The sequence below is a fragment of the Babylonia areolata genome, chromosome 7 (genome assembly GCF_041734735.1).
Source record: "Babylonia areolata isolate BAREFJ2019XMU chromosome 7, ASM4173473v1, whole genome shotgun sequence".
NCBI classification, from domain to species: domain Eukaryota; kingdom Metazoa; phylum Mollusca; class Gastropoda; order Neogastropoda; family Buccinidae; genus Babylonia; species Babylonia areolata.
In genome coordinates, this window is record NC_134882.1 from 13,050,481 (window position 1) to 13,062,980 (window position 12,500).

The following is a 12,500-nucleotide window of genomic DNA, read 5'->3' on the forward strand; positions in this document are numbered from 1 at the left end:
TTTTTAAAATATTTTTCATGTGTAGGTGTTGTTGTGTATGCTGTTGATTATTATCGTTATATATATATATATATATATATATATATATTTAAATTTGTAATATAATTTTTTTTCAATAGGCTGTGGGCGGCGGTGGGGGGTTGGGGTAGGGGGGGTGTTGGTGGTGCAGGGAGGGTTTGACCAAATCCTCCAGTGCTATAGTGGAGGGGGTACAATAACGCACAACAACCGGACCAAAAAAAAAAAAAAAAGGAAAAAAGGAAAAAGACTCTTTCTCTATCCCTCCCTCCATCTCCCCCTGCTCCACTCTCTTCACATTTTCACCACCTGTGACCCGTTCCCCCCCCCCCCGCCCCCACCACCACCCTCCGCCCACCCCACCCTTTTTATTTTGTTCACCCCCCGCGGCTCCGAAGGGGGGGGGGGGGGAAATAAAATCAGGAAGAAAAGCAGACGACGACGACGACGACGACGACGATCCACCTCTCAATCCCCCACAACCCACCTTCGCCTCACGCCCACTCTACCCCACCCGCCCCACCCCACCCCAACGAACAAATCACCACCCGCTGCCCTGCCCCTTTCCACATAACACCCCCCCCCACACCCCTCCACCCATGCACGTCCTTGGGATGGGTCCGGGCGAGTCTCTGTGGGGTGAGGGAGGTAAGTGGGTGGATAAGTAGGTGGGGTTTAGGGGGTTGTAGGAGGAGAGGGGGGGGGGGGGAGAGGAAGGGGGTGGGTGGGTGGGTGGGGGGGGGGTTTAGGGGGTTGTAGGAGGAGAGAGGGGGGAGAGAGAGGAAGGAGGTGTGGGGGGGGGGGGGGGGATTAGGGGGTTGTAGGAGGAGGAGGAGAGGGGGGAGGGAGGAAGGGGCAGCTTCAAGTGAGAAGGGGGTTACTGGAGATAAACAGTAGGTGGGGCGGGGTGGGGGAGGGGAAGGGAGGCGGGAGGGCGGGGGGCATGAAGTGGGGTATAAAGGGGGTATAGTAAGTGAAGGCTCAATCGACTACCAACCACCTCTTCTTTACCGTCCCTCCCTCCCCCCTCCGCACCCCCCCCCCCCCCAAAAAAAAAAACCCTCCTCCCACATCCCCACCCCCAAACCACCATCCACCACTTATTCTACCCACCCCCTACAGCCTTGCTCACCCGGAGTGTAGTCGGCCACAGTGAGAAGCCATTAATTCTCTCAAGCCTCATTAAATTCTTCGTCGGGGTCTTCTACCTGTAATCCATAAGGTCTGCAAGAGGGTGTGTGTATGCGGGTCGGGGGCTGGGGGTGGGTGGGGGTGGGGGTGGGGTGAAGAGGAGGGGAGGGGGGGGGTGAAAGAGAAAAGTAAGAAAAGAAAGAAAAAGGATAAGAAAAAAAGAGAAGAAAAGGAGAATGAGTGTTTTTCCCCTCAAGAGAGAGAGAGAGAAAAGAGAGTGAGCGTTTCCCCCCCAAGAGACAGAGAGAGACAAGAAAGAAAGACAGAAAGAAGGAAGAGACGGAGACAGAAGGAGAGAGAGAGACAGAGAATGAGAGTTTCATATTTCTTCTTTTCCTTCTTCTCCCTCTTTCTCTCTCCCCTTCTCTCTTTGGCCTGGGTGACTTGGCTTACCACCGTGCATGCGGGACTCAGCCCAGCTGCTGTTCACCTACATACTACTCTCCGTGGGGGGTGGGGGGGGGGATATTGCTGGCTGCTCTGGGCGGGTCAAGGGCACTTGTAAGGTTGTTATTTCTGTGTGTGTGTGTGTGTGTGTGTGTGTGTGTGTGTGTGTGTGTGTGTGTGTGTGTCTGAACAGGAAAGGGAATACACAAAGGGGTAAAAGTAAACCTCTTTCCCCACCCGACGAACTCTGCAATCTTGCACGAGAAAAAAAAAATGTATGTGATACAGTAATTTAATTAAACAAGCCTCTTCTTTTTTTCCCCACTTTCTCTCTGCTCCTTGTCTCTGTCTCTCTAAGTTTCTCCCACGTGTTTTTTTTTCTTTCTTTCAATGGACTATTCGCCCACTACTCACTGATAATCGCTTTTAGAAGGAACTGAAATGTTTCTTCCTTCTTTTTCCCCCTTACTTCTCCTTCTTCGTCTTTTCCGAAGGGTCGTGAGAGTAGGGTGAAGAGTGAAATGCGATAACGTCACCTCAACTATCAGAAAACAGCTTCCATCTGGACACAGACTGGCACACAAAGAAAGAAAGAAAGAAAGAAAGAAAAAAAAAGTAAAGGGAAAAAGATTCACATCTTCTTCTTCTTCTTCTGCGTTCGTGGGCTGCAACTCCCACCTTCACTCGTATGCACACGAGTGGGCTTTTACGTGTATGCCATACTCCGTTTTCAGGGGGGGTGCATGCTGGGTATGTTCTTCTTTCCATAACCCACCGAACGCTGACATGGATTACAAGATCTTTAACGTGCGTATTTGATCTTCTGTTTGCATATACACACGACGGGGGTTCAGGCACTAGCAGGTCTGCACATGCGTTGACCTGGGAGATCGGAAAAATCTCCACCCTTTACCCACCATGCGCCGTCACTGTGATTCGAACCCGGGACCCTCAGATTGAAAGTCCAACGCTTTAACCACTCGGCTATTGCGCCCGTCTGGATTCACATCACACGTGCAGACTTTCTTCACCCCCATACCCCCACCCCTCCCACACCCCACTTCTTACCACTCACAGCCCCTCCCCCTACAAACCATTTCTCTGAATACCCCCATTTAGTCTAGTAATTCTGTGAGAACCCTCTTTTTACATCTATCAAGATGTCCGTCTCTCTCTCTCTCTCTCTCTCTCTCTCTCATGAAGGCATGAATACCTTTTCCCTTTCATTTATGTGTGTGCTATTTGTAATAGATGTAGATTAGCAAGAACAGATTGGAAGAATACGCTATACCTAAAATCTTAATCCTTGAATAAAAACGTTTTGAGTTTCGAGTTCTCTCTCTCTCTGTGTGTGTGTGTGTGTGTGTGTGTGTGTGTGTGTGTGTGTGTGTGTGTGTGTGTGTGTGTGTGTGTCCCCTAAACCCCCTTTTCACACTTTACAAATATATTCCTTGTTCCTTTCTGTCTCTCATTCTTTGTCTTTTTTTTTTTTTTTTTTAGAGAGAGAGAGAGATTTGTTCCATTCTTAACCCTTCATTCAAACACTGCATGCGTGCTAAATGTTTGATAACCATTTGTTTTCAAACCCGTCTGAGGCTGCTGACAAACCACAAACAACAACAACAACAACAAAAAAACAACAAAAAGACAAAGCAAGCACACACACACACACACACACACACACACACACACACACACACACACAGCAATGCATATAATCCTCTCCCAACAACCGCAAACGAAACGAATGTTATTGTTCAGCTCCCGCCCAAAGGATGACAAAGAGGGCTGGATAAACAAACACTGCCAGAAAGATGAGCAAACTGGGAGGTTCTCTCAAAACGCCACTGATGATCCCACCGGCGATACATATACGTCTCTCTCTCTCTCTCTCTCTCTCTCTCTATATATATATATATATATATATATACAAATCTCTCAGTCTGTGTTGTCAGCTGCTGAGAAGCGCGCATGCATACAAAGAGAAGGGAAAAAAAGAAGGGCGGTTTATGGCGCATTAATTGCATCTTCGTAGCAGTTACTTGCCTCTTTCCCTTTACAGACGATATATGAAACCAGCAGACTCGGGGGAGAGGAAGGAAAACAAACAAATAGAGACGAAGAAGAAGACAAAAAAACACACCAAAAAACAAAAAAACTACAAAAGAACGAGCAGCAAAGGCGCAATAAAAACACAAACAAGACCATATTACTGGAAACCATGAAAAGAAAAAAAAAAGAAAAAAGCGCGCCACAAACAGGATATATCTTCTTACGTCCCGTCCCTCCACCCCTGCCACTACTTTACCGCTCCTGTTCCTGTGTGCCCCCAGAAGAAACACACACACACAGAAGAAAGAAAAAAAAGAAAAAGAAAATGCTGTGTCAATAAACACACAGCTCACAACACAACATCATAATGTACAAACTACGCACAGGAGTTCCTCGGGGCTCATTCACGACTCGAAACGCGTTCTTCTCAGCTTAGTTTTTGTTCGAAACCTCATGATTGATCACGTCTGAACTTCTTAGCTAGGATGGCATCCGTCACGTAATTATTCAGTATGTGCATGTATCAGGACAGGACTTCATATAAGATTTCCCCTCTTGTCCTGTTCATCTCTATCTGTGTTGCATTGTGACATGTTCCAAACAAAAATACTGTTTAATCCAAACGGGTTTTCTTTCTGCTGGCCGTGTAAATTGGGTTTTCTGTTTTCTTTTTGATGGTTAAAAATGGTCATACCTAATCCGATCACCATGTTCCCAAGACAACTCGGCAGTTTCCCCATTGACAGCAAGACAGAGAGACAAGCTGAGACATGACACTCGTAGAAACATGGACACTTAGAGACAGGGGGCACACAGCTACAGACACATAACTCACACTGCAGGACACACAATTAATCATACAGTGGACAGAGATGTCCACACAGCTTGAACCTCCTCTCTCACAAACGACACCAACTCCACAGACTCTCCCAGGGACACACACACACACACACACACACACACCACCCACCTTGACAGGTTCTTCAGGAGAGTCGGCCGGGGAGTAAGAGCTCGTGTCCATGGGCTCGTCCTTGACCTTCATCACCTTGCTGCTCCTGACTCCATCCTCCCCCTCCTCCTCCCCATCCACCTCCCCCCTCTTCCTGCCAGCCGTAGCCGCCTCGCTGCCGCTGCTGGTGCTGTCGTTGTTGTTGTCCTCCTCTTTCTTCACGTCGCCGTTCATCTCGTTGTCCATCATCACCTCGCTCTTCACCGGGGTCAGGAGGGGGGAGGTCGTGGTGGTGGCGGCGGTCTTGAGGGCCAGCAGGTGCCCTACGCTGTGTTTGCTGCTGCTGCTGCCTTTGTGGTGGTGGGGGTGGTGGGGGCGGCTGCTGCTACCGGTGAAGGCGGATCGGATCTGGCTCAGCTTGATGAGGTTGACGCGGGAGGCTTCCGAGAGCGCCTGCTGCTGCTGGATGCGCTGGACGCTGCGGTCCAGGCTGGAGAGGCTGTCGGGGCTCTCCAGCAAGGAGGAGGAGGGCGAGGAGAAGGCGCTAGGCGGCAGGGGCGGGGTCAGCCCGGAGGACCCGTACGACGAGTCCAGCTGGTCCGGGGACAGGGACCTCGGGGTGTCCGTGCCCGCGCTCTCCCCGTCGCTGGGGCCCTGCGGGTGGTGGCGCGGGTGGTGGGGGTGGGGGTGGTAGCTGTGGGGCGGAGAGCTGTGGTGGTGGGGCGGGGGGCTGTGGTTGCTGTGGTGGTTGTGGTGGTTGTTGTTGTTGTTGTGGTGGTGGTGGTGGTGGTGGGCTTGGACCGGCAGCGAGTCTTCGGTCATCTTGGGCTCTAGCTGTTGGGCAGAAAAAAAAAGAAAGTTGAAAACTATTAAAAAAATAAAAAAACCACACCCAAAAAACGTTACAGGTCTGGGTGTGTAGCTAACTACAAACAGTCTTCAGACACACAACACAAATAAACAATCAATTATTTAAAAAAAAAAAAAAAAAAAAGAGATAAATAAATAGTAAAACACGCAAGCTTTTACTGCACAATGCATACACGCATGCTTCCCAAAGAATGAGTGTACACTGGCTGCATGTTTTTCACTCAAACGTTTGAAACTGCATACTTGTCTCGCCATGCCTGTGGGTGAGCAGAGGGAGGCGGGTGGGGAAGAGACAGACAGACAGACAGAGACAGAGACAGAGAGCTAGAAGACAGAGAGAAACAAAGACCTTACTGACGGAGTCACGTACCACACCCGTCTCCCACTCTTCCCCCCCTACCCCCTCCCCCCAACCCCCTCCCACACCCCAACAAAGGGGGTATATGTAAAGTTAGGTATATATATAAGGCTTTCAGTGCTGTCACCGCCCTCCCCCTCCCCCCCCCCCCCTCCCCCCGCTAACAATGCTGTGCACACACACACACACACATTGTGTGTAGGACCCCCCAGGGAGCGTCTTGCCACATCAACACTCAAACCTCTCTCTGCTCCTCTCTCTACGAGCCTCTCCCCGTGCAACAAGTGTCGGCGTTCAGTGGCTAGAAAATACATTTCTTGGGGGGTTGCGAGGGGTGAGGAGAAAGAGGTCTGAAATGTGTGTGCGTGGGGGTGGGGGGTGGGGGGCAGAGGGGGGGAGGGGGAAGGTGCCAGTGCAATACAGCAGGTATGTACCCCCCCCCCCCCTGAGCCACCCTCTTCTCAATATTACCCCCACCCCATACCACTCCTCCCTTCCACTCTCCCGGGACCAACTTCATCATTGTTGTGGGTGTGGTCGTCGATGTAACTTTAACCTGAATATAACTATTTATTAACGAAACCAACCAACCTGCTTAAAAACGAAAACGAAAAAAAAAGCCCCCCCCCCCCACCCTTAAAAAATTCCTTTATAAAACACAACTTACAAGTCCAAAAAGAAGCACTAAGAAGTCACTTCACAACACAAGACACAATCGCCCATTTCGGGGGATCATCTGTCTATTCCAGTAGTCTACAATCACTCGGAAGATGACACAGAAGACAATAAAAGACCTTCTACAAATGCACAGCCAATAATCGGAACATACTGATGATGAAGACAAGAGGAGATAATGACAGTGACAATGAACTTTACTACACAGAGGCCTACCAAACACGCCCACAATCAGTACAATTACTGGCCGACACATTTACCACCACCACCACCACCACCACCACCCTCACCCCCGCCCCCTCTCTTCATTTCCTGTGTACCACATACATGTATGTAAACCGACAGGGAGGGGCCCTTCCTTATCTATATGTCAATCGCCGGTCCATACGACACACACGCGCGGGAGATCCGGGTTCTAATCTCTCAGTTTCGAAACTAATTTTTAGCCAGTCTATTTTTAAGTCCTCTTCCATGAAAAACGAACACAAGGAAAACCGATTCAGAGCAGATGGGAAAGGCAGCCTGGGAGAAGGACTGAGAAAAGCGGCAGTTATAAGTTTGACGAAAATGCCGTAAAACCAGGATATGTTACAAATAAATATTTACAAATAAATATTTACAAGTTTAGCTACAAGACCAGCGCAGTTTGTTGGTTGGTCCGACAAGACAGTAGGAGTGGGAGAGGGGTAGGGGTGGGGGTGGGGTGTATAGACACCTACCTGAATAAGAACAACTTATTGTCGGTCAAACTAACACCATAAATACCAAAACAAAAGTTGAAGTGCTGCTAATCGTTGTAAGACAAAGACACGTGGAAACTATTCGAAGTATTGCTGTTTATGCCGTCTATCAACCATGGCATTCAGGTAAACAGAATGAAGGCTCGGGGAAATCAACCCAGATCGATATGTCCCGTCGGACCCTTTATAATCAAGATAGCTCGGGAAAGACCCTGGGTTATTTCTCTGCGTCTCTTATCTAGCTGACAGATCAATTATGTGCCTTTGTCTTGAATCTCAGTAGTTCTTCCATGTTCACTATTCCTCTTTCTGTTCGCGACACACTCATGTTCCTAATCACTTCGATATCACAAATTTCGTGACAACAAACTTGATTCAATCAGTGCCCAGAAGATTCTCAATTACTTCAGGCTGTTAAATGACTGAACATTTTTTTTTAAACATCTATGGGGCAAAGCCCCAACTTCTAAAGGTCCTGACGTCGCGTAAATTCAACCACTTACCCACAACATGGGATGTGGGGGCGCGGGTGTGGGGTAGGAGGAGGGTAAGGCACACACCCAGTTGTACAGCATGTAGTCGTTACCGGGACGATCACACACAAAGGGGCCAGGAGCCAAACGCAGCATCGTAAACGGTTAATGTACACGGCGTAAAAGTCTGTGAGCAAAACGAACACTTCCTTCAGTCCCCCGTTACTCCACTGATCAGGAACTACAAAATCCGGTCCTCAAACAATTCCGTCACAGTAAGCAGAAGTTTGAATCACGACTCTGATGATGGTTAAAGGCCGGGGAGTTAACTCGGTTCGTTGTTTTCCCCCAAACAATAAACAAGCAAGTCCTTGAAGGAAAGGACTCTCTGACCCTGTGATCACCGGGAGGGAGAGTTCAGCCGAGGTCAGTCAACATCAACCTTCACACAACACCTCGTCAATGGACACACACAAGTTCGTGCGAGTGCAGAAGGAAACGCAGAGTTGTCTGATCTTCAAGTATCCCAAGTCCAAAAACACCCGAGTTGAAAAAACAAAACAAACAACAAATACACAGAGTAAAGTTATCGTATAAAATTATCCTTAGTCCAATCGGAAAAACCGGAACCTACAACTTTGTAATGAAGTTGGCCAACAAAACAAACGCTGGTTCACGCACGAGCACAGTCAGAGCAACAACTGACTGCCACTCTGTGGGAGCGATAGAGATATTGTGAGGCCCGGAAAGAGTGTGTGCGTGGCTGGTGGTAGTGGTGTAGTGAGTGTGTGTGTGTGTGCTGTTTGTGAGAATCGCCCACACGCCAGCGGCGATCTCATTCAAGTGTCGTAACGCGGATCCACCCACTGCTTTTTGGGACCTCCGCCACCACCACCAACCACTCTCTCTCTCTCTCTCTCTCCCTCCCTTCCCTCCTACCTACTCTCCTCAACAGCACAACACAAGCCTTGCTCGCGCAGACAGCCGCTCTGCTGACGTCACGACCCTCACCCCCCCCCCCACCCGCCCTTCCCACCCACACTCCCTCTCTCTCTCTTCCAACCTGTCATGTATGGTTTGCAGCCCACGTCAAACGCACTGTGAGTACCGCCTTGTGCAGTAGTGGTGCAGAGAGGGACCCCGCTTTTCCAGTCGATGTTATTATTGATAGTTCCGTAAAAAAGTAGGACCGAAGAGGGAGGAGGAGGAGGGGGGAGGGGGGGTGACTAGGGCAGCGAGGACGTCATAAAGGTGGTAATGATGTCAACACACACACACACACACACACACACACACCTTTCTTTCCCCGTCTTTTGATGTTCTCTTTTCGTCTTCGAGTAACTGGGGCAAGACGTTTTAACAAGAGAGAGAGAGAGAGAGAGAGAGAGAGAGAGAGAGGAATCGAAAGTAGCGACTTTTTATTTTCTATAATTGGCTTGTTTCTTTTCAGGTTTGTGGCGCACTGCTTGCGTAAACCTCAGTGTGTGTGTGTGTGTGTGTGTGTGTGTGTGTGTGTGTGTGTGTGTGCGTGCGTGTCTGTGTGTATGTATGTATGTATGTATGTATGTGTGTGTGTGTGTGTGTGTGTGTGTATGTGTGTGTGTGTGTGTGTGTGTGTGTGTGTGTGAAAGAGAGTGAGAGAGAGATAGTGAGACAGGCAAAGACACTGTTGACTTGTTAATGTTAGCAAACAACATGTGTGAAGTATGAGACTAACCTTTCAAATTATTAGAACAAACATATCAACACAAAACAGAGAGAGAAAGAGACAGAGAGAGACAGAGACACAGACAGAGAGAGCTAGAAACACAAAGAAAATAATGGTAGAGAGAGAGAGAGAGAGACAGACAGAGAGAGCTAGAAACACAAAGTTAGAAAACAAAATCATGGTAAAGCTTGCAAACACACACACACACACACACATGCACACACACAAACACACAAACACACACACAAACACACACACACACACGCACACACACACACACACGACATTCACGCTGGTGCCAACTTGTGGCAGTACTATCAATACTACCATCATCACCAACACAATCATCATCATCATCATCATCATCACGGTATCACTGAAGCTAGTGTTGATATTACATCTATCACTACCATCACAGCTACTACGTACGTTATCACACTTACAAGACATATTGCTAACAACGTTATCACACTTACAAGACATATTGCTAACAACGTTGTCACACTTACAAGACATATTGCTAACAACGTTATCACACTTACAAGACATATTGCTAACAACGTTGTCACACTTACAAGACATATTGCTAACAACGTTATCACACTTACAAGACATATTGCTAACAACGTTATCACACTTACAAGACATATTGCTAACAACGTTATCACACTTAACAGACATATTGCTAACAACGTTATCACACTCACATGACATTAATACAAATTGTTATTGTAAACAACGTTGTCAAACTTACAGGGCATGATCTACTTTTAACATCATCACAAGCACTGACTAACATTATAAACAGTCACTACCAACATATCACACTAATTACTCACAAGATACATTGCAGGTACCACGTAACACTTACTCACGGGATCTATTCCCCCCAAAATCCACGGACGGTGCCAGATAAAAAAAATCCCCCTTGAACAACTCACACACACACACACACAACACTGTCATCCAAAGCCAGGCCACTTTAAGTTCACTCACAACTGTAGCACATATAAAACAACAACAACAACAACAACAACAGCAAATCGACTAAACACCCAACCAGCTTTGTGGTACAAGTTGTAAAAACACTAAAACAAACTGTCCCGATCCTGCCCTACAATCGCGTCTTCGGCTTTTTTTTTTTTCTTTTTTTTTGTGCACATCTGGTGGTCACCCACTCACACAAACAGCAGCCAACCCAGGCATTGAAACATGGACCAACGTGACAAAAACACAACAGCGCCGTGTAGTCTCTATGTGTATCTGTGTCTTTCACTCACTGTGTCCTAACAACTCTCTAAACCAACTGGCCACTTCAGTCACCAACTAACCCAACTGAACACACACACCCACCCTCTCTCTCTCTCTCTTCCCTCTTCCCCCCCCCCCTCTCTCTCTCTCACACACACACACACACACACACACAAAACAACAACCTCAACCCCGACCGAGTTCATTCCTCGTTCGCCGAGCCAAAAAAGCTCACATGTACGTACGTACCAGGCCCGTCATCGTCAGCAGAGGAAAACCCCACCTCTCTCTCTCTCTCTCTCTCAATCCCTTCAACCCCAACCCTCTTCACCAAACACACCACCCACCTCTCCCTCTCTCTCTCTCTCTCCCCCAGCACTCTGCTTCTGTTTTCCACACTGCTGTACTGGTTAGTGGTACCCACTCCCAGGCTGGGGAGCTGCCCCTCCCCCTTCTCTTCCTCCCCACTCCCCGCCCCCCACCCCACCCCCACCCCCCCCATCCCATCCACTCCCAGTACACACACAGGCAGCCCAGGCAGCAGTGAGTGTTGTTATTGTAGCAGCAGGTCGTGGTGGCAGTGAGAAAAAAAGAGGTGTGGCTGTGTTGGGGAGAGGCGGCCGAACTGGGTGAACTGAGAGAGCAGTTGTGTGCTGCGAGTAGAGAGAGAGAGAGAGAGAGAGAGAACACACACACACACACACACAGAGGGGCGGGTGGGAGTGGCAGGCAAGCAGACAGACAGACAGACAGACATTCAGGCTGACAAGCCCCCTCTTGTTAACCTGCCCTGAACAATTTCAAACGCTAACCCTTCCCACTAAAACAAAACCAACAACAACAGCAGCAGCAACAGCAGCTCAGATAACATGCACTGAGGGTACTCCTATCTTTATCTGCCTGTTTGTCCAGTTTGTCTATCTCTCTCTCTTTGTCTCTTCGTGTGTGTGTGTTTTTTTCCCCCTTTCTTTCTTCCTTTCTTTCTTTCCAACAACTCTGATAAATCGCACTGGGGGTCTCCCTATCTTTATCTGTTTGTCTGTCTCCGCCTGTCTGTCTGTCTGTCTGTCTGTCTGAGTCTCAGACTGTCTCTCCGCAAAAAAACAACAACAAACACAAAACAAAAATCAACTCTGCGTCATACAGCCGAATGGTACGTGCTGCTACTGTATTGATTGACTGGTTGGTTAATTGACTGACTTATTGATTTATTTGTTTTATTTATTTATGTAATTAATTAATTAATTAATCAATTTTTGGGTGGTGGCGGTGGTGGTGGTGGTGTGTGTGTGTGTGGGGGGGGGGGGGTGTGGGGGGTGGGGGGGAAGGGGGTGTGTACAGGATAAGGTTTTAAGATTTGAATCTATCTCTCTCTCTCTCTCTCTCTCTCTCTCTCTCTCTCTCTCTCCTGTCCCCTGTCTTCTCGTGGGGAATAACAGAGAGAGAGAGAGAGACAGAGACAGAGACAGAGACAGAGAGACAGAGACAGACAGACAGACAGAGACAGACAGACAGACAGTGACAGACAGATAGAGACAGACAGACAGAGACAGACAGACAGTGACAGACAGATAGAGACAGACAGACAGAGACAGACAGACAGAGACAGACAGATAGAGACAGACAGACAGAGACAGACAGACAGAGACAGACAGACAGAGACAGACAGACAGAGACAGAGCGACAGAAAGAGAGAGGGACAAAGACATAGAGAGAGTACAGACGAATACTAAACTAGACAACCAAAGATGCACATATAACGAGTATGGATAGACAATGATCACACACACACACACACGCACAAACACACACACACACATACACACAC

The 12,500-nt window shown here is 48.2% G+C and overlaps 1 protein-coding gene across 2 annotated transcripts in view; it reads right to left on the reverse strand.

Annotated features, from left to right (window-relative positions):
• Positions 1-12,500, reverse strand: part of LOC143284156 (uncharacterized) — a 193,882-nt gene that overhangs the window by 32,260 nt on the left and 149,122 nt on the right. Inside the window, exons 1-2 of one of the 2 annotated variants that reach the window (XM_076590815.1) lie at positions 7,744-8,502; positions 4,619-5,431 (exon numbers count right to left, since the gene is read on the reverse strand). In XM_076590815.1, coding sequence (XP_076446930.1) covers positions 4,619-5,431; positions 7,744-7,869 — 939 coding nt within the window. In that variant the 5' untranslated portion in view covers positions 7,870-8,502. Of the gene's footprint in view, positions 1-4,618; positions 5,432-7,743; positions 8,503-12,500 lie in introns of those variants that run through there. The other variant, XM_076590814.1, reaches the window with a different exon arrangement.